Source organism: Liolophura sinensis, chromosome 1 (assembly GCF_032854445.1).
Source record: "Liolophura sinensis isolate JHLJ2023 chromosome 1, CUHK_Ljap_v2, whole genome shotgun sequence".
Taxonomy (NCBI): Eukaryota; Metazoa; Mollusca; class Polyplacophora; order Chitonida; family Chitonidae; genus Liolophura; species Liolophura sinensis.
In genome coordinates, this window is record NC_088295.1 from 60,136,756 (window position 1) to 60,159,827 (window position 23,072).

General features: G+C 36.7%; 1 protein-coding gene across 1 annotated transcript; it reads right to left on the reverse strand.

Annotated features, from left to right (window-relative positions):
• Window positions 1–159: 159 nt before the first annotated feature.
• On the reverse strand, window positions 160–22,548 carry LOC135482387 (cAMP and cAMP-inhibited cGMP 3',5'-cyclic phosphodiesterase 10A-like). The gene is made up of 23 exons (XM_064762342.1): window positions 22,363–22,548; window positions 20,357–20,494; window positions 19,980–20,014; window positions 18,958–19,069; window positions 18,358–18,407; window positions 17,511–17,542; window positions 16,560–16,650; window positions 15,927–16,020; window positions 15,129–15,187; window positions 14,429–14,479; window positions 12,471–12,529; window positions 12,040–12,091; window positions 11,007–11,152; window positions 10,277–10,497; window positions 9,323–9,381; window positions 8,025–8,173; window positions 7,645–7,725; window positions 7,253–7,403; window positions 6,712–6,867; window positions 5,122–5,300; window positions 3,912–4,023; window positions 2,527–2,696; window positions 160–1,512 (listed from the first exon to the last, which is right to left on the reverse strand). The coding sequence occupies exons 1-23, from the start codon at window positions 22,475–22,477 to the stop codon at window positions 1,464–1,466; spliced, it is 2,361 nt and encodes a 786-aa protein (XP_064618412.1). The 5' UTR covers window positions 22,478–22,548; the 3' UTR covers window positions 160–1,463.
• Between the last annotated feature and the right edge of the window lie 524 nt (window positions 22,549–23,072).

Below are 23,072 nucleotides of genomic sequence, written 5' to 3' on the forward strand. Positions count from 1 at the left end.
CTAGTTAATGGCCTGCACCTTAACTATCAGCAATCAATGGTCAGCAAAAAAAAATTTAAAAGTTGTGTCTGTTACAGTTTTCAATGGTCGTTCTGCTGGAGCTCACTTAGTCACTTTTAGTTTTCTTTTGCTTGCAACTAGAATATTCTTGAATGTGCAACAACACAGATCCAAAAGCCAATTTTAACAAGTGAAGATTTTATTTTGACTCTTCATATAAAGTAAATTAAATGTACATAACGTTTATCACAGGTTAGCTTCTATTTACAGAGGCACAGTTATATTTTTAGTACAGATACTTCATTTTCAACAATAAAACATAACAAGTAATGCAATGATCTCCATAAATAATACATTTTTCATGAAATTATTCAATGTGGCAGAAAAGGTTTGTGAACATGCTGACTAGCTTTGTGAGTATGCCAAAGATATCCTGGGCTGTTTCTCAAAAGGGACGTAGGACAGTCATAGATTTAGGCCCGTCTTAAGTCATAAAATCTGTGACGTCACAGTTTCTCAAAGCAGATATACATCCCCGGTAGGTCGCAAATTTTGAGCACATGATGAGGTGTTGTAGGTTGGTTGTAACAAAGAAAAAACCTGCAAATATGGCCCAGAGACTAGGCACATGTCAAAAGGCACATGTCAAAACATTATGCAAGTTTCAGTAACCCGCTAGAGAAAATGAACCTGAGAAGTATTGGCGCACATAACCCCCTTTCGTTGAAGCTTATGTTGTCATTGTTTTCTCGACATCAGTACGAGTACATTTTTTACCTTTTTTCATTAAAGAGTTCCAGTTCTTGTGCAAAACTAGGTTGCTGATAAGTCGTAAAAGTTACAACCACCAGAGCGATTCATGCTTTGAGAAACCGACGTAGTAAGAAAAGCAGTCATGAATACCATATGCCATCATAAAGTTTGGACACTTTTGAGAAATAGCCTGCATGTGTAATCCATCTAAAATTGTTGGTTTGAGCTTTAAATGAATTTATGAATTTATCTCCATTTACACATATAGCTGTGTTGCATACTAGTATATGATATAAGACACATGCATGTTTAGCATGCACCTTCTGTTAGGGAAAGTAAAATCTTGCAGCACTGATGTAGCACTACAGTGCCATTGGAAAGTGTCATGAAAGTGTTGTGCGACTTCATACATGTCAGTAAAATTGTGCCAGAGCCAAAACTGTCATATGAGTTGAGAACATGTGTATTAATGGAACCAATTGTGATAAGATATGGATGGAGTGAAGGTGGTGTTGTGGTTGTAAGGCAAGTAATGTATGCTGCGCAAATGACTCGTTGTGCCCACGTTTCTGATGTGCTGGTGAAAGTGAAAGTCGCTTGTGTGTTTATGAATGCATACATTAGTTTGAATTAAATGATCATTTCTTAAAATATATATTTAACACCAGGCAAGACTATAGTTATCACTGATCTGGTGATCTTGTCAACCTCTAGCTTGTATTCCCTACAGCAATCCTTCTCCAATTCTCCATATTTTCCCTGAAACAGACAAGCAGGTTACTGGGAAGTTAGAAGTAAGGCATGACAAATGTTGATGAAATTGTTTTTAAGAGGATTCCGCAGGAAAACTGGATGTTTTAAGTGTTTTAACAAGACTTCGTAAAGTTTGAGCAAAAAACTTTGCTCCCACGTCACGCTAATAATACATACAGCAATTTGTGACACTGGGATTTTGGGAGACATTTTTGAGTGGTGAAAGAATGGAATCCTCTCATTATTCTTGTCAAAAAAGTGGAGCTATCTGACAGTGGCCTGTTTTACAAAGCAGCTGCATCTTGCGCCTGGCATAACGTTCAAGACAACATATACTGGTAGTGTAGACATGTTGCCACAGCCAATGCACTGGACACAACACTTCGTACACCACACTTTGTAAAACCGGGCTCTGATCAGCATGGGCAAATGCTCCTTTTGTTGAACTATTCTGAGACTTTCAAACTCATAATGAACAATCATGTTATTAAACCTTTGAATGATCCGGAATGTTTATGGATCATTCACTACCCATTCAGGTTATATATTATGGAAATCAGCTAAATGTGAACTGTGACCCTATACCCTATAAGACATTGGGAAATCCATGCGTGCCACACACTACCACCATTCTCTAGTTCCTCAAACTCCATGAACATTTACCCTACAATTTTTGTTGTGTCAATTCAACACCTTCATGCATACAGAAGCGAGAATGGGGTCAACAAAATGCAACTGTTTCAATTCTGATACACAAAAGGCCCCAAAGCTAATCCTTAGTGTGTATGAAAGAGCCAATGGGGAATCATGTAATTATTAAATATTAAGTAAATTGTTAACAAAACAGTAACCAAAATACTGCATATCTAAATTTGAATTCCAAACCAAAAATCCTTTTCTACTGAAAACCAGAAATGTTAGTTAATCGTGGGATATCATTTCCACCTCTTGACACCCAAACAGTGTTGATATTCTCCACATCAGAACGTTCTCATGACAGGGTCAAGAAAGTATGCTCACTTGCAGCTGTCCAGCAATGGTCGAGTGCCTGGTAAGGCGTCACACAGGGTTTGGTAACAAGGGGTGCAGACGAACTGTAGGAAGCCGACCTGTTGTTTAGGCATTTCATCTTTCTTGTCCCTATCCATCATCGGTAATACATCCAAGCCTCTCTTCTTTTCCTCATCACCCTGAGAAAAACATAAAACAGATACAGAGATAACAATAGTACTGACATTTATTTACACTAACTGTAAATAAGCAAATGGCATCAGCTTGGCACAGAATTATATAAAAAGAAAAAAAAATTGAACATTGAATGCATGCCACAGATTCATATTTTATAGAATGTTTTTGTCAGCAAAAGAAAAAGAGAAAAGGATTATTAATGAAGATTTATAATGTCAACTCTTCAACAAAACTCAACAAATGTTTTTTTCTTCATATTTTTCATCTTCCTAACTGGGAAATCAAGGCAGTAAGACAGAAAAATGTTATTGAAAATCGTCATACTCAGGTACAAGTTAAAAAAAAAATCCTTTTTTCCCTCAAAACATGATAGACCTGATCAAAATTATTGACAGGAGGCTGACACTGTGACACCATGCAATCACAACTGATATCCAAGGGTGCCTGACAGAACACCAAACAGTGCTAAGCATACAGTGGTCGAATGCTCCATACCAAGGCAAAAAAAAAAGATTTTCAGTATTCTTGACATGAAGAGAATACATTACTATGTAAACAGAGGCTATAAAACATTGGGATGTGTGTAACGCACTCGTAAAACAGTTTTCCGCCTATAGTTCAACTTCCAAAGCTGCAAACTCATGTTCTTTCCTTTATTAATGTCACAATTATCAGTGTATGTGCACTCATAAACATATATGAAGCCCACACGCACTGCAAAGAAAACAGAAGAAAACGATGTGTGCTACTGTCATTTGGACCTTCTGTTTAGCATGTCCTTGACTCTCCCATTATTCTGATATAGAGGGGCTTTGCACATGAAACAATGGTCTCAAAGGAATCACTTTTGCAGTAACTGTCAGCAAGTTACACCAGAATTCTATTCTGGAGTTCCCCTTAATATCTTTTATCTCATGTCAATGGGATGCTTGAGGAAGAGCTACACTAAAGCTCTAAATAGCAGTAGGACTCCATTCCTTCAGGGCCGCTGCTGTGCTTATGTACTGTATCAATGTTTATATAAGCACAAATACACCTATACTTGTGACGTAATAAAGAAAATGAAAGAAATAAGTGCTCATAGTTTTGGGCAGTTTTGCTACAAGTGGGAAGGTGTTTTACGAATTCACCATTATTTCCACAGAGCAAAACAAAACGTCACTTTTAACTGCCAAAAAACATTTACTGATATTATAAATTGTGAATGCATTTCTAACCTGCATATAAAACTCTTCATAGACCAGCTCTGCAGTTTCTTGTTGTACTCTCCAAGGTTTGCACACCCCAGACAAGTCAGCTGCTGTCATTGTCAGATTCTTTATCAGGTCTCTATGGCAAAAGTTAGAAAACATGCATTAATATACTGATCTAATCACAGAAAAGACACGTTTCTCTGTGCTTTTCCACAAAATGCACAATAATGTAAGCCATCAACCTGAAATATTTAACCTTAGGGCTGACATGTCTGAACCGTCACTCCAGAACATGCAAGTGACAATTCATAATCGATAATGTTGTACCGGATCAGTCAACCGGATATAGCACACATTGGTTAAATATGTTTAACCTTTCTCTGGCACCATGTTGTCACAATGACGACCTAGCAGACACCTGCAAGCAGGACCCTGACACCATCTTATTGACATCAAACCGTCCTTTCCCAGCGCATCATAAGGACATCACAGAAAAGACAGTACGACATTACAGTAGAAAGTGGTACATTCTTGGTCTTGTTCAACAATAAATTTTTGACATGACAATGGATCGGGGTCATGCTTTATACCAGCGCAACCTCACTAAATTAAAAAAGATATGCCACCACCCCATTTTCTTCACCAACAAGGGAATGAAAGAGTCCATTTTGAATGATCTTTGCTAAGTGGCAACTGACATTCATATATGACAATGCTCATTAATTTTCAGGTATATGTTAACTTTCACAATTCAGGACGGGTTGAAAATAGTAAAAAAAAATATAATTCTTGTGTAAAAACAGAAAATCCCATTATATCTAGGGTAGCATTTTCTGAAAGTCTACATGTTGATGAATAGAAGAAAATAGAAAACGCAGTTTGAATGGCTTACACCAAAAATTTATGATCTGCCTCTAGTATAGTCCCTTTAAAGGACACTTAAATGAAGTCAGGGTAAACCATATCCTAAACGTGAGTCAAATTTGCCAAATTGTAGAAATGTCTGGGCATTTATCAATGTAATATGCAATAGCTGTGAAAATGCATAAAAATGAAAGCTTGACAAGATCAAATTACAGTGCAACCCAGCTTAAAAAATGTATTATATACAGTTTCAAATTTAGAGCTACATCACACTAGATGGAACAACATCAAATCTTTCATCCTATGAGTAACATTCTGACTTTCAATCTTATTCAAATTAAGTCAGGTTAAATATCAAGCTGAGACTCACTTTATAGAGTCATCACAAGTTACATGATTTATGGGGCCTTCTGCCAGAATAGCTGAGAGTCTCTTCTGAGTGGGGAAGTAGAGAGCCAGATCTGTGGCAATGATGGCTTGTTGAATCCTCTCCAACATAATCTTGTAATCCTCTGCACACAGATGGCTGAAAATTTCACTACCTTGTTGCTACAAAACAAAGAGAAAAACTGGATAGGAATACATGTATCAAAATAGATTCATAAATTTATTAGTATAAGAAGAATGTATGGAAACGTCTGAAAATTTTAAGTGCAGGGCAGAATAATTCAGTGCTGTGTTCTATTCAAGACAGTATTTTAAATTATGAAAAGTTTGGGCATTTTTTTGTAATCTATCTATTACAAGAATGATTTGATTTCCTTTTTTTTTTAAGAACTAGAATGCATTGAGAGGGCAAAAACTTCCACTCGTAAGAATTCCCCACGACAAACAAAAGGACAACAATCTCTAAAATGTCTGACTGGTGCTTATGCAAAGTTCCAGCTGTGCACAAAGTTTCATTAAATTCCTTCATAAGTTTCGCCCTAAAGTTGTTGACAGAGGCTCATCCAACTGGGTACATAGCTTCTTTACAACATCTGGTAATGGTGAAAGTTTATTTAAAAGATTCCTGGACCTCGATCACATCCAAGATCAAATTGGAATGTGCTTGTGGCATAGTCCAGCCATGCAATAAAGTTCCATCAAATTTGTTAATAACTTTCCCAATAAAGTTAATGAGAGACATTTGGGAATGGTGAATCACTTAACAGATTCCTGGATCCAGGTCATGACCAAAATGTAATGGATTGGTGTTTGTGAGGGGTGAACAAAGTTTCATCGAAAAGTGTGAATAACCTTTTTCTTGAAATTAAAAGTTGCTGACAGACATTCGAAAATGATAAAGAATTGTTTAATAGATTCCTGGATCCAGATCATTACCTAAGTGAAATGGACTGATACTTGTGAGCACTGAACAAAGTTTCATCAAAACCTGTGACTAATTTAGTTTTCCATATTAAAAGTTGTAGACAGATATTTCACAATGATGAAGAATCATTTAATAGACTCCCGGACCTAAATCAAATGGATTTGTGCTTGTGAGTTAGTTTTTGCGACCTGTACGACAATTATGAAAAGAGGTTGTGTCCAATTTTCTTTCTACGCTTCTGATTGAGCTAACTTACTGAAGCCGGGAATCTGACCAACCCTTCTCCTGATGACATGACATTTCATTCCATTCTTGGTAAAAGTGATTCTGACAACATGATTTTACAGAAAGATTGACAGTTCAAAAAGATCTAAGGATACGGGCATTCATCTGGTGTGCAAGAAAGATAAGTTTTCTTGAACACTCAGTGAATGTAAAGATTACATTTAGTAATAAAGAAGTCATAGCATGACCACGTGATCATTACGGATTACTTTCTTCTCGGGGCTCCGCAACTTGAAGATTACAATCTGTAATGATGGGATCATGTTATAACAATCATGATACCATCATGATTACACCATAGCTAATACTTAGGCAACTAGAAAAAGTCTTACACACCTCCATTCATGAGGTGATTATTGTTACCTGTAAAATGGTGACGGTTTGCTTGTAGTGATGCTGCTCCATGACTGATGTGGTATACAAGGCTGCCAGAGGCTGGTGGGTCTTCTGGAAGAAGGCATTGTTGAAGCCCCTGTGGTCTACATCATGACAGATGGCAGCTATTATCATTGCTTGGGCCTGAGAGTAAATATGACATACTTTACAAGAAAGGAAAATTTATATAATCTGAAGTTTCACAGTGTCATCAAAACTACTGTAGTTCTTCCTGTTATCAACACACATTAATATTTAACTCTTACTTGGTTATATAAGAATCTTGGCAATCACATATTTGTTCACATGTGATTGTCAGCTCAAGTTTAATGCGTCTATTAACTGATCACACGATAAAAAAAAAAGAAGAAATTGATGACTTCATACCCATTAAACTGCGGTAACATCTGAACCATGTATACAACAAAAGACACTCCATTTTCCATTCTGCGATATCTGACATTGCAGTATTTGATTTAAATTTATCTCGAAAGATTTAAGGCACTAATAATAAAGATAAGGTTCTCACTTCAGCATCTGTCATCATCCCAGGAGCAACCTTGAGAACACAGTAGACGGTCTGAGCCACATGGAAGCCATGTACCCAGTTGTGGTACTGTACCGGGCGGTAGTTCTTCCTTACTGTCAGGATGAAGTGGGCTAGTTTCTGGACATCAAACCTGTGAAAGGCAACACAAACCATGCAGAGGAAAGTAGACAATTGTGGACCAAGTAGAATACCAAGATAAAAATACATGTGTTGAGGCATAAATAAAGTATAATTTTATCCGTCTACACAACATAATGCACTCAGAACAACCTTAAATGAACATGTTGTAAGCATACAAAAAGGTTGAAGAATTACAATGATTCATTTTTGAGGGACCACACAAATGAAATTCATACAAACACTTTACTTACACTTGTCCAAATAAGTCAACCACAAGTCCAATAAAAAGTTCTGGCAGCTGAGGTAAATAAGGCACACAGTAGAAATCAAACCTGAAGATAGAAACAGAAAAGCTTTTTAATCTAGGCACATAAGAACAAAATCATAGCAAAGTAGAAGATGAAAACAGAAAAAAAAAACAAGATTTTGTACATCTTTCAACTGAGACCCTCTCCTTCACAAAAAAAAAGAAAACGCAAACATTTCTTAGATACCATTTATCTAACTAAATTTTATTGATACAACAAGTAGTGCAAATTTTGAGCTGCTGATTATAGAAAACACAAATATTCATGCATATAGTACTATTTCACCAGCAAACTACATGAAGTCTGCCATGGTAAAGTCTTACTTGTCAGCTCTTGGAGGGAAATCCTCTGGTTTCATAACTGGTTTAGCCACTAATTCTACATACTCCTCTTCAGAGCACTGCTGGTGGAAACTCAGCAACTCTAAGGCTACATTGTACATGTCCTGCTGATGCTTCAACAGGCTGTATAACTGTAATGTAAAGTAGACAAAGATAAAGGGTAACCAGTTCTGAAAATATAAGACAAAGGGATTGATTGAATGATCAACAGATTCATTCATATATGACGCAACGCTCAAGAATTTTTTGCTTATAGCACTCGGTTTTATGTGTGGCAGCAACCAGTGCCTGGCAAATCCAATCTTGAACAAGTTATTTATTTATTTATTTATTTGATTGGTGTTTTACAATGGTGACAAACATTCTGGTGGGAGGAAACTGAGCTGAGCCCAGGTGAAATGGCAAGTTCTTAAGGCATCTGATATACAGATACACACGTTATACTGATGGAAGACAAAAGGCCTTCAACAAACAGTAGACTGTGCAAATGGCCCCATGAGTGACCTACTTATTGTCCCCATGGCCCCACAAGCAGTGACAGTGGGAGAATTTACAAGTTCCCTGTCCATGGCCGGGATTAAATCTGCACTTCGTGTCCTACCAACTGAAAGGCAAATGTTTTTAAACACTAGACTAGAATACACCAGTCAATTTCAAGGCTGAAGGCAACTGGAGCACCTACATGTACAGTAAGCAAAGATACCATATCTTTGTTTACTACATTCAACCAACTACATTTATAAATTTACATGTGGTCTATCATGAAGATTTACATCACATATTATTGTGACATCTAGGTAATAAACATCTGGTTGGTGACAGCCGTGTGGCCGTTTGTGCAGACTAGTGTTCGCAAAAGGCCACTTGTCTTCCACTAACATTGGTGCTGATCTGCACATCACACATGAAAGATTGTAAATAACTTACCAAAGATCACTGGTTTTCTCCACACATAAAACTGATCATAATGGTTAAGGTGAAAATTATGTTGAGCCAGAATCAATTGAATAAATAACTAACTGAATAAATAAATAAATAGATATTAAATATGTCCACAGATTGTGTCATGCTAAAAATTGGCAACACTGAGTAACCTGGTCACAACTGCTACATGTAAATGACCTCAAAATGAGCGAATGTAACAGGCATGGCCTAATTCACTATTGTATTCTTCTAACTGATTACTGGTAATTCTTTGTCCACTTATTTATGAATTTTTATGAATTTAGAAACAGAAGATCCATAGATCAGAGAAAAGTGATCACATTATTTATGGTTACCTTGGAATAGTGTAGAGCCAAAGCACAATACACTGCAAAGGTCTTGAAAGCATTTTCATCTACAACATAGATACATACATGTTAACATTAAGAGTTAAACATGCAAATGCTTGGATACCATTTATACCAATCTGCCAAACCTTAAACCAAAGACCTTAAACAAATTTGTATTCTCAATACGGACTAATGGCAACATGGTCATCATCTGTATAATAAAGAGAAAAATGACGTAAAAGTTTGCCCCAAAACTTGCACTGTAATTGGCGAGTAAACGTAATGATTAGTACTGTCTGCTGAAACTTCCATTTTTTTCTTCCAAATAAATCTCATAACACTTTTATGGGACAAACAGATCTCTTATAATCTGGAAAAATGTGCAGCTGAGTCATGTATTCCTAGGGGTGTACTTCAGTCATAAAATATTTATATAAGGTTCCTTCTGTCACATTATTCACTCTTACCAGTTAAAATAGACACTAAAAATTTAACCATATTTAAGTTTGTTTATCACAAGCAGAACTTATCTAAACTACGATGAAAGAAAAATTCCCTCGAAATTCACCAATGAAAAATGAATGTGCTTTCAATATCAAATTTAAGCTGAAGTCAAAAGCAAATGTACCTGTATGTATGCTTTTGGGTGTTATGTTTTTTTACAATTTTCAGTCATAGGGCGACAAGGAGAAAAGTACGAGTGTGCGTACATTGATTGGATAGGGTAGTGTCAAGGAGTCACAAAAAGTATAATGTTGTAGTCTACACAGAATAATGTCTTCAGAATATGCTTGAATCACCCTCCAAACATGCGAAAAGGTTAAAGAATTACTGTATAACACAGATTGACATCATTTAAATGTAGATGTAAATCAGGATTAGTGTCAGCAAATTTATCAAATGCTGGGGTGTTATACCCTAATTTGATTGTGGGTAACAAATATATGTACATGTACTAACCTCCCCCTGTAAAGTGATCTCCATCGCGTTTGTTCACCAGTTCTATAACACCTATAACTTTCCCACGGCTGATGATGGGCATACAGAGGATGCTACGGGTAACGAAACCCGTAGCTTTGTCTACGTCAGCATTGAATCGGGGATCTTTATAAGCATCATGGATATTGACAGACTGCCCGGTCTTAGCAACATGTCCTGCAATGCCTCTGTTAATTGAAAACCTGTAAAAAAATAAAACACGAATGCCATCTGTAAATGGATCAAATTAACAAGTCAACAAGTAAATGTCCATTAACATCACATACACAAGGTCACTGTTGGAATTTGTAATTTACTGTTCTCACTTATGTAATGTAGTTACAAATTAATTCTGACATCCATATTCCCTTTACTGAAGTCTCCACAGAGTATCAATGATGCCAGACATCTGCGTGACTAGGTAGCCATTATATAACAGTTCAACTGAAACGATACCAGTAAACACATGTACATTGTACAGTCACGAAATGGCTCAGTTTTTAACATATAGTTTAGCAGATTTCATGTGATACATTTGGCTTGATTCTAATATTGATTCATTCACATTAAAGTGTGACCTAAGTGTGTTTAGAAGCACTTGAAGACTTAAAATTATACACTTTTTAAATGAAACACTTGTACTGTGTACTGTGCTCTTGACCATCTGTGCAGCTCGTCCCTGAGTCTCCCATCGCATAGTCACACAGCATACCTAATCTGTGACTTCTTCTCAAAAATAGGTCTGTCATGCTCATCCACTTTCCCATCATCAAAGTAATCTGCATACATCTCCTGTTTTTCCTCATCCACAAGAAACAAAGAGGCACGGTCAGCATTTACCAGGCCTTTTGTGTACATCTGTTACAAAACAAACACAGTTATCTGCTATATAACAAAAACAGTTGTACATGTACATATACACATTTCAGAAAAACTTTATTTGCTCTGTCGTTCCAGAAACTAAATGCTTACGATTTTAGGCTGTAGTATTTTATTTACTTGATTGTTTCCAAATGCTGTACTTAAGAATATTTCACTTACAAGATGGTCAGCTGGTGGAGTTTTCTTACACATTTAGCTTAATGAAAGTTCCACATTAAGTATGACTCTTTATTCAAGTTTTTATACATCTATCAAATTAGTCCTCACTTAATATTACCCCCTGAAACAGACATTGCTATTCTTGCATTATTTATTTACTGATTCAAAACTAAAAATAGAAAAAATCATTATACCAAAATATGGTCCATAAAGCCCACCTTACAATCCCAGCATTTAACTGGACTTTTTTTCAGAAAAAAACTTCCAAAAAAAAACTGGTGTATGTACACATCTTAAAACAGTTTTAAAGACAGAAACAGTTTACCACTTGCTACATGCACACTACAGGTACTGTAATTCTTCAGTCTTTTTGCATGTTTGCTACGTGGTTTATTCAAGCATATTCTGAAGGCATTATTCTCTGTAGGCTGATAAAATAGTACTTTTGAGAAGCCCAGAAATTTGTCAATTCAATCAATGTAGTCATGGCTCCAAAATCATATTAAAAATGTAAATTAACTGTACTGAAAGTTGCTCTTTTATATGCAAAAACGTTGAGGAATTAGGGCAAACTCCCTGGTTCAAAGCCAGCATGACCTGCACAAAGTACTACATATGACACCACCTGTTGTCTTATAGTCCATCTTTTTTCCTCTTTAATGAACTTTTTTCCTTACATTTACCACCATGATACTTTAACTTACCATTATGTTTTGGATCAGTGAATCAATACTCATCATGTCATCAAACATGATCCTGCCAAGTACAAAAAAAGAGTTGCAAAAACATGTGCATGTAGTGTTAGATTCACAACAGGTGGTTATAAATTTACTGATTTGCTGTGAACGACGAACAAATGGACATCAGCATTTCCCTGCCCCCTTTTATTCTCGTGGTGGGGAATAAATTAAAGTATTAAAATAAAGAATATAACTGTTGAAGTAGGAACACATCAAGAAATCAAAGTGGGATGGAATGGAATTACAATCAAAATTCAGCTGCTTTTCAAACTTAAACCCACACAATCAGCTGAGTCAGGCAAGATGATGACGTGCCAGACTTGGAAAATTCTTGAACAGTAATCATTCAGTTGAACATTAAAACAAATGTCAATAGCTCTGAGAAAAATAATTACCTTGTTGTACCCAGCAGGAAGTCATTCAATTTGGTCTGTGTTGTAAGTATTCGGTTCAACTTGAAAATGGGGGGAAAAAGTTAAATAATTATGACAATCTTAATGTTATAACAACTGTGTGTAGAATATCACTGCATTGTTCAGTGCCTAGCTCTGAGGTCAGTTAAGCATGTTCCCATCTTAGCTTCGACATTAAACACCTGAACTGTTACATTCACTAGCCTAGATCTCAGTCCTGCTCTGTGCAAAAGTGCCAATGCTGTACGCCACAAAAAGAGGTGTCCCATGATCTTAAAGTAATTCTGAATTCAAATCACCTCATTATGTGGGAATAACAAAGGCCATAATATCGCAAATAACACAAATGTAAGCAACACACCCACTCGGATAGCATCAGAACTTCGCCACCATTTTCAAATCATGCGATTTGGTCGCTAGAGTGGACTCTGCTGCTCTTCCCAAAATTAAGAGCATCATTTTCCACTACAGAATCAATTATATATCATTTCTGTTCATTATTAACATAGAAATTAAAGTTAAGACTCCCAAATAATTTGTCACTTACCCTTCAGATGGTTTGAATCATATCATTCCCTGAGTTCCATGATCTGTTTCTGGAGCATGCCAAGTGTGACCGACTCAAATTGAAAATGCCGAGTTAGCCAAGTTTGGCTTGCCCCCAGTGTAAGATACATTTGTGTTAATTATGACCTTATGGTCTTACTATTCACCAATAAATTGGTGATATGAAGTAGGAATTACTGAAGGATTACAGGAAACATGAATTTGTAGCGTACAGCTTTGACATGTTGAGGACAGCACAAGCGAAAGGAACAAGTTCCAGGTTAGTAAATGGAAGAGTACAGATCTGTATTTCTGAAAGCCCAGCTGGGAAGAATGAAACAGATCTCAGATCTACATGTATTCAGCGCCATACAATCCTAACTTAATTGTTGCCTATTTCACAGAGCACATGTGTGTGTAAGGCGATCAACAAAGCTCAACAAGTCGTTTGTTGTTTTCAAGCTCACTTTTTGTAAAAAATGCACTAGTTATAAAAAGTGACAAGAGATAATAGGATCATGTGGAAATCCTCGGCATTGATTACAACATAGAGCTATCGCCACGCAGGCTCATTGAAATCCCCAGAACAGAAACATCACCTAGGCCATTTTTTTTCTTAACATTATTCTATAGGTCTAAAACTTTGTGCTGCACTAATTTTGACATTATCCAGATGAAACCAATTGAATTGTAATCTTCAGACGAACACTGGGTGATGCCTAAATTCCAATTAGCCGTTACAACTTTGTAGACTGTTTCGCTTGTTCAACCCTCGTTAAGTTAAACTATCAGTTGTTTTTTGAAAGTTGCACGTTGTGTACTCAGCGCACGTGAAATTTGTCTTTTTTTAGACAAAAAAAGTACAAATCGTAATGATTTTTTCCGCTATAAATTTACAATACAGCCTTTATGGGATAAATAGGATATGAAATTCATGACTCTCGATATCAAATCGCCGGGGGCTCAGAACAAATGAAAACTACTACTCTCGTGCAATAAATTTGATATCTTCAGGTCACTCATTACATATCCTCTATAAACGCAACCGGGCTTACCTATATGTACCCACCTATCTAGATAAAATTCACAGACTGAGTCTGTTACCTCCCACAAACAAGTTTTTAATTCATGCCCAATGTGACATAAGAGTAATTATCAAATGGTACTGCCTATACTGTAGGTATTATGTTGAGATAGTTACTTGTATATGTATTTAAGATTACACATGGCTTATGGAATGTGCATTAGTACAAAAAATTATTCATAACAAAGTCCTGGAATACCTCCAACGCTAGGCTTAGAAGAGCACTAGGCAATATTTCTATAAATGCAAATGATCATCAAGTACACAAATTGTTTTTCACTGAAATACTTTCAAAAATAATGTAACCTACCTGAAACTCATGGAGGGACACAACAACCCAACTCACGAGCGAGTTCACAGTCTACATAAAAAAAAAAAAAAAAAATGCATAACAGTTTAGTAAAACATATTAGAAACAACCAGGGCTAGACTATGAAGACCACATGTAACAAGTGGGATAAACGTGGTAGAAATGTTCAATGGACAGTTCATTACCATGTAATAAAGTCTACATGTATATCTCAGAACCTTGGAGAATTATGACAGTGTTGAGAATGAGAAATCCAAAAACTTATGGTAAGTATTTTATATAAAATCGTATATTTATATAACAGACACATTTTGCATAGGTCTTGTGGCTACATCAGGCATTGCTTGGTAGGCATTTTCTCTCACTGAATCAATCATCAGATGTCAAAATAGTACACTACCCTCAAAATAACTTGCAACTTCGTAGTGCACATAGTCTGCTATGTAAAACGTGTCCATGGTTGGACGATATGGCACTGATCATGGAAAGAATTTGGAAATAAGATGGAACCATTTTCTCGTTCTTTTATATGACATCACAAAAATGTCTTTTCAAGTTTAGTTTGGACAAAGACAGTTTGCCAATGTGAAAATCAATGTCATTACCCTTTAAAGACATACCCTCATTTAACAGATTAAAATAATAAATTTTACTGAAAGAAGCCAATGATGCTATCGAGAACATATATTAATAAACTCACTTGTAACTCCCATTTGCCAAATGATTCTTTCGTTTCATCCCTTGTGAACTCCATGATTCCTGTTAAGTTAAAAAAAATTCTTGTTTCTTTTGCAACCAAATTGTGAAAATGTTGTGCATGTAACAGAACAAGAGTTACAGTATGATGAACCCAGGTTATAATGTACATGTAGCTTTTTGGTAAGAGTCTTCAGAAAATGATTGCATGTGCTAAACAAGAGTTATCCAACAATGACATATTTTGTTCCCAAGCCCTAGCATACTGAAATTGGGGTATGACCCTTTCATAACTTTTTAACCTGAAAAGGTTAAGCACGTGCACATCTTCAGATACTCACAATAACGCTTACTGCACTATTTTTATGTAACCTGTTGAAAGATGAAGCTGTGCTGACAAGCTCTCAATAATTCATATTGAAATAACCTTGAAAAAACTATGCAGGGAATGCTACCCTAAAAGCATATATACATCTATGATGATAAATTCGAAAATAATTCCGAGAATACCAAACCTATATATGCATGTCTACATGTCATGACCAACACATCCATCGCTTTTCAGGAAAATAAACTGAAAGTTGCATGAAAAGTTTCTGAGCAACCCAATAAAAACTTTAGTCTGAGTTGCGTTTACACAAAATGGTTATGGGCAGAGGGACAGGCGAGCACATTAAATGAATGACAAACACGTAAATACATACTAAAAAAAATACACTGTATAAAGATGAAGAGACTCAATGCACTATAATGGAGCAATAGCCCACCTAGAGAATACAGTAAATTGTGTTAACTAACCTACCTATAAGGTCATGTGATGGTAGGATGACCGGCACACAGATCACAGAATGGCAATCATAATCTTCTCTGCCAACCCCTTTGGGAAACCTCTGATCCTGCAAAATGTAAAAACAGTAAATGTATATACATTACATGTGATTTTTTGTTAAATGCTCCTCCATCAAAAGCTGTTCAGAAGTGAAGTTTTTGTCATTCGTATGTTTGCATATGTATTTTAACTGTAGAACTACAATGATTCACTGATTGGTTCTCAACACCATGTACTCAGGGAACATTTCACTTATACAATGACAGTCTGTTTCCATGGTATAGGAATCCAGAGCGACTGGAGTAAACCACATGACTTTTGGCAAGTAACTCACAAACTTTCCAACATCACATTGGTGGAGGAAAAGTTATATCCTTTCAATGACACCAATATCCAAAGAACACTAAGGGTAGGGGAATCTAAAAAATTCTCAGAGGATGGGATTGAACCAACACCCACTTACGTGCACCAACTACAGAGATGGACTGTTATTATTATGTTGACAAGGTAGACAATGCAAACAATGAAAATGGGTAAAAGTAACAGACTCAGTAGCATGGATTCAACTCTACTAATATAATACAGGTACACGGAAAAACAACTTACTGATTTAATGTCTTTTATAAGCAAGGTCTGCTGTTCTTTGGCAGCATGTGCAGCAACAGTTGTGTTTAAACCCACTGGACCAAAGGGTATCCTAGAAAGTGAGAGAGCAAACTGCACTGTGTCATGAAATAAAGAACATACTACATCCAAACTGTCTAAAATTGTAATCGCACAGTGTGATCATACTGTGATTTACACAATATGGTTCATTAAATGATGTAAATCATATGGAATAGTACACTGATCCTCAACTGACCAGCCAGATTTTGTCTATACATCAAATTGTACCACATGATTATGCATCGGAACATTCATACATCCACTGGCCTTTCATAGGAATGGTGAGGCGGCATATTAATTCCGTGAGGTGTTTTGAAGTAGGACCTTGAGCCATTGTTACATCAAAAATACACTGTCCATCAGAATGCAACATCTTCAGTGTTACAATGTGTCAGTTTACACTGTAATGTCGTACTGTCTTTAATGTGACTTCATCATGTTGAGCTGGGAAAGGAACATTTGACATCGACATTTGACGTCAAGGTCCTGCAGCGGGTAGTTTGTTAGATCCCCACTGAACTAAAGTGCATATTGCAGTTCACATCAAAGAAGTAGAGTGCCACATGCAGTGCTTTGCAGTTGCTTTCAAATTACCATGTTAATTAAATCAGCCTCATCTGTATCTAATCCACCGGTTCATCTTAAAAATAAACACAGTATTAACTAATTTGAAGCCACATTATTAACGAAAGCACATGCATGGTGATCCCTTCTAATTTGACAGAATTTTTCACAAACGAATCATGATTTCTCTTTTATCCAAAATGTATACAGTTTATGATCATATTCATGGTAGAACAGCACATCTTTCAATTATCTATTACCAAATGAGTTTTTAAAAGGTGGTAAAAATACCTACCCTGTAACATCACATTGAATTTTATTACTTACTTTTCTTTCTTGTCATTGTAGATGCACAGCTCCTGAAAAGCAAAATTATAAAGATTGTTGTGGTATACATGTTATACTTTTGATATACATGTCGTTGGTCATCATTACTGCTAAGCATAACAGCATTTACAATAATGAATCTTGGGGTGAGTGAGTGAATCTTTGGGGTTTAACGTCATACTTAACAATTTTTCAGTCATATGACAACGAAGGAGTCCCTAGAGTAATGTGCCTCCTTGTTGCAGGACGGATTTCCACAGCTCTTTTTCTGGTGCATCTTCACTGAGACGGCTTACCAAAGGCAACTAAGCAGTCCCACCCCAGCCATTATACTGATATGAGTCAACCAGTTGTTGCACTATGCCCTGCTCAACGCCTGGAGAGGAAGTTACAAATTCCTCTTTTAAGGTCTTAGGTGTGACTCGACTTAGGATTGACCCTGGATCTACCGCCTACCAAAGCAGATGATCTTCCACCTGTGTTATCGGGTGTGAATCTAAGGTATTTCTTGACTGGATATATACATGTACATATATGTACACCCAACACATGCATGTAGCATTGCACAACAAGATTTCAACATTTCTATTGTTGAAGTTTACTCAGGCATGTTTCTGAACATATTCTGACCAGAATGATACAAGCACTTTTTTCATACCAGAAAGTGCAAGTACCTGTACAAAGAGTGCTCAGCCCAGCTATTGAGATGTACATCCAGAATAAACCACATAAAATGCATGTTATGTTTCAAAGTCAGCCAAAAATTTTCAGATTTGAATAATGATCACCTGCCTGAAACATTTCCCTTTGCACGTGTAATTACAATAAATGGACATTCATAACTTACCGTGTCGTCCTTCTCCGGCACGTATAAAGTGAAACCATCCGCTTTCAGGGCTACAATAAAAAAAAGAAAAAAAGAAAAAAAAAAATGAAAAATTTATTACACTTGATGAAAAACAACACATGTAGAATAGGTCAACTAGACAAACAATGATCGCCTTTCATATTTCATATTTAATGGTATGCTAAACTAATGTATTTATATATGGTACACTGCATTTGTGAAAGTTTGCCAGAAACGTGTGGATGTTCGTGGGCTTCCCCTAGAGCTCTGCCCAGTTTTTTCACACCATACTGCTGGCCGCCGTCGAATAAACGAAATATTCTTGAGTACAGCGTAAAACACCAATCAGATAAATATATAACAGACAAAATATAATTTCATTCAAATTGCTGTAGATGAGACCTATATACCCTTTGAATGACATTCCTGCCAGAGCTGTTTATGTACTTCAAGCTTGCAGCCTCAGCAAGACAACAGAGCCAGAACTGCTTATGTATACAGTAATAGATACATACAAAATAAGACTTTGAGTTGAACTAAGAGATAAAGTTTGTTCTAGTCACCAAAGGAGTGAATGGAATAATCATTTACAATGCTTACCTCCAGCTAAAACATGGCACAATTCATTTAGGAGGCAGTGTGTGTCCAAATGTGATTCTTCACTCAGTTTTAAGATGTGCTCACATTTGTTCAACAATTTCACATCACAATACTGAAATCAAAGAGGACAGCATTATGACCCAACAAATGTACAAGCTCGGAGAAATACATGTACAGCTTTCTAATTTAGGAGTCCTTTAAGCAAACTAATTTGGGAAAAATTATAGTTGTCAGCTTTACTTATAAACCTTTGAACTGACAATCCACATGAATACAGGGAATTTTTTTTCAAACATTCAACATACCCAAAGTTTGGGATATAAAAATGCACTTCCAAAGCACACCAAGTCCTTAAAATGATACTTTTGATGCCAACAAAGTACAGTTAAGAAATCAACTAAAATTCACAAAAATTAAGCAGCTCTGTAAGGTGGATGAATCAACCAGAATCAAGTAAACTCCTGTGTTTGAGAACAAATACCTTACATCATTTTGATGTATTAAGTTCTAGGGTTTTCTCCAGAAAATAAATTTGGAGTTCATTTGAGGCCGAAATGTTGGTGGTAGAGGGGGTGGAAAGTGAGAGAGGGTGGTATTCCCCATTTCTGACAGTGGGCCATTAGTACTACACGCACTATCCCCGCTTGCATTAGGTCATAGATCTCGAACACACAGATAGTAAAAATAATAAGGCGATGTTGACGAGATGCAGGAACGAGACTGGTTGGTGATGCTGGGGATACACAGGAGTTTGGTGAGTGTGCCAACTGGTTTGTTTAGTGCTTTAACTATTTATTACCGTCAACATAACTGTAAAGAGATTAAAAAAATTTTCCACTGACAACTGAAAAGCCTTTTCTTTTTTCACTTTTCTGCATGTACGAGGGGGAATTTTCTTTAGCTTTCTCGGGGGAAGGGGGCCATTCACTGCACGCAAAATGGACATAGTGGAAACTTAGAGTTCATTAGCATTTTGATATTAAGGCATTCCAGGTTTAGAAAACATCAAAGTTGCAACAAACCTGTGTTTGAATCAGAGGACACCGATAACCATGCTCTGAAAGAAAAAAAACATAACATACAACTGATACATCTACTGCCAAAAAAAAAATACCTGACCAGGGATGTACATGCATATGTACCTGTATGATTTCATCACGTGTGTTTCATCGAAATAGTGCCCTAACAGTTTAAAATATCTGTGGAAAAATGTTGAGAATAAATGTAACGTGCTACTGAAACATGTGGAGCGAAAAACTTCAACCAAACTTCCCTCCCCCAAATTTAAGCATAAAGATCTATACATGAATCTAATGTTCCTTGCACCATGTGCCAAATTATTAGATTTGAAAATAGCAGGAAAGCATTTCTCCTTGTGGTTCAGAGCTTATAATATCACCTGTTCTGTGTTTTTCATGACACCTCCTTTTTTCCAAAATCTTCTCTAGCACAGCAGAGCTTACATGTTCCACTGAGTATTCAATGTAAAAGTCCTGGTGTTTCAGCAAATATGAGTTCACATCACTTGCTGACAACTCTGTAACATGAAGTCAGAGTAAGACATACATGCATGTATGCATTGAAGGAATACAAAACATCTATTGAAAATTTCTCGACAATAAACAACAATGTTTAGAATCTCAAACAAACAGTCATCACAAGCAAGATACACATGCTCAAAATCACGATTAACAGAATGAAAAACAGACCAATATGACTGGCAAAAAAAGGCATATATCAAGAATGTAGTTACTTGAAAATATTCTTGTGACCCTTGGTTATAATTATCGAAAAAAAAAAAGAACAACAATTAAATTATTAATCTGAAGATGGTTCTCCAGTGGCTTTTGATGTTAGTGAGTACTTCCACAGCTAGGTCATCTCAACTGTTATGGTATCGGTGTAGGACTATCCATAAGTATTGTTGGAAACAATGTCAAAAGGATGTCATTGTGATGTTGTAACATTTAAAACCACATACTTAAATTTATAGGCTTTATTTTGAACACAATTACATGTACCTGTAGTCACAAAACTCATCTACATCTAACAACACTTAGGATAAGTGATGAATAATCTGTCAATTAAAGCCGAAAAAGTGATACCATGCTAGTCTGAGATTGCTCTGATGATGTTTGGAAAAATTTTGTTCAGCCACATCAGCCCAAACCAACATCAGAGTGCACTACATTTGAAAACGTAATTTTTTTCTCAAATTTTTCTTTAAATAGAGCCGGCTCTGACAATGGTTTGGGGCCATCCTTGGCCAAACAAAAATTTTGCCAAATCTAATGTCAGAAATCTCAAAAACCATGCATGATGACAATTATGAAATTTATAACTTCATTAGCTGAACATTTCATGCGCCTTGTTTTTATTTATCTATCTGAATCTTGATTAGTGTTAAAGTTAACCGACCCACTATTAAATTTTTTACTTCCACAACAGCGATACCTAGCTGATAGTTCTGAGATCGGTTAGCCGTGTTCCCAGCTTAGATTCCGTATTAACCGCTCTGAACCATTATATTCACTAGCCTGGGACTCGACCCTGTCATAAGCGCTGTCTCCAAAGTGCCAATGCTGTATGCCACAAAAAGAGGTGTCCTATGATCTTAAAGTAATTCTGAATTCATATCACCTCATTATTTGGGAATAATAAAGGCCATAATATCACAAATAACACAAATGTAAAATGACACACCCACTCAGACAGCATCAGAACTTTCACAAGCCGCCATTTCCAAATCACTTGACTCGGTTGCTGGGTGGACTCGGCTGGTCTTCTCAAAATTAAGATCATCCTTTTTCTTGCTGCCCATGTATTTATTTCATTTACTTGATTGGTGTTTTACACCATACTCAAGAATATTTCACTTATACGACGACAGCCAGCATTATGGTGGGAGGAAACCGGGCAGAGCCAGGGTGGAACCCACAACAATCCGCAGGCTGCTCGCAGACATTTCCACTTACCACCGAAGAGGAAGCCAGCATGAGCTGGACTTGAAACTCACAGCGACCACATTGGTGAGAGGTTTATGGGTCATTACACTGCAATTAGCGCACTTACCAACTGAGCCAATGAGGGCCACACCGTTGATGTAACGGTGGGATACATTTGTTTTAATTGTGATGTTATGGTCTTTACTATTCACGAATACCTAGGTTATATGAAGTAAGAATTACTGAAGGATTACAGAAAACAAGTTCTTGTAGCGTACAGTTTAACAGGTTGAGGATAGCACAGGAAAGGACCGAGTTCCAGTTTAGTAAATGGAACAGTACAGATCTGTATTTCCGAAAGCTAGGCTGGGAAGAATGAAACAGATCACAGATGTACAGTGTACCTAATTAAGCCATATTCGTCCACATATAACAAATGTAGCATATAAACGTTTGATACCTGATGCTTCATGCTTTCCTGTCGTGTCTATGGATTGTTTTCTTACTGCTCCGCCATGCCCAGGTAGAGGAACCTTCTTCCCAGCTATGTTTGGGCTTGAAGCTCCCACCCCCATTTTGACGTCTTTTTTTCTTCTTACGTTTCTTCAAATTTCCCTCGCGTTTCATCATCATCAACATTGCTTTTCGAACGTTTGACGTCAAAACACGCGCGCGTTCCTTGGTGAGCTCGCGCTGACTGCAGACGACAACTTCCGGATGTTATGTACCTCAATACGAAGAAGAGTTCCAAAAAGCTGGGAAGTTCGACTTACGTGTGTTTGACAGATTCACAAGCATATTACACTCTTTGAATTAATGATGGTGGGGTCAAGCAGTGGTTTGAATAGTTTTACAACATGATTGTGTAGAAATTCCCGTGAGTGAATTTGTATCGATCAGTTTGAACTGACATTGATTCGATGTATAGGCCTACTTTTGAGAAGTAGAGTGTCATTTCCCGCCCGAATGAAGACTTCACATGCATGTACCGAGGACTTAAAGTCGTGAAGAGCTTTTCGCACAGTACACAACGAATCAGTGCCAGATCTTGTGTACTTCACTCATCAGACATTGATTTATGTGAAATCCTAATATGCTATTCGTTGACCTGCAGTGTAAATCTTGTTGTGCAAGAATATTTGGATACTGAATGTGAACGACTAGATGCTA

Bases quoted from the DNA above. Each gene is read 5' to 3' on its own strand.
- LOC135482387 (XM_064762342.1), bottom strand. From the start codon at position 22,477: ATGGGGGTGGGAGCTTCAAGCCCAAACATAGCTGGGAAGAAGGTTCCT. The intron at 14,480-15,128 runs GTGAGTTTATTA...TTTTTTATGTAG, and splicing joins TTGGCAAATGGGAGTTACAA to ACTGTGAACTCGCTCGTGAG. The intron at 7,726-8,024 runs GTAAGACTTTAC...TTCTATCTTCAG, and splicing joins TTCCCTCCAAGAGCTGACAA to GTTTGATTTCTACTGTGTGC.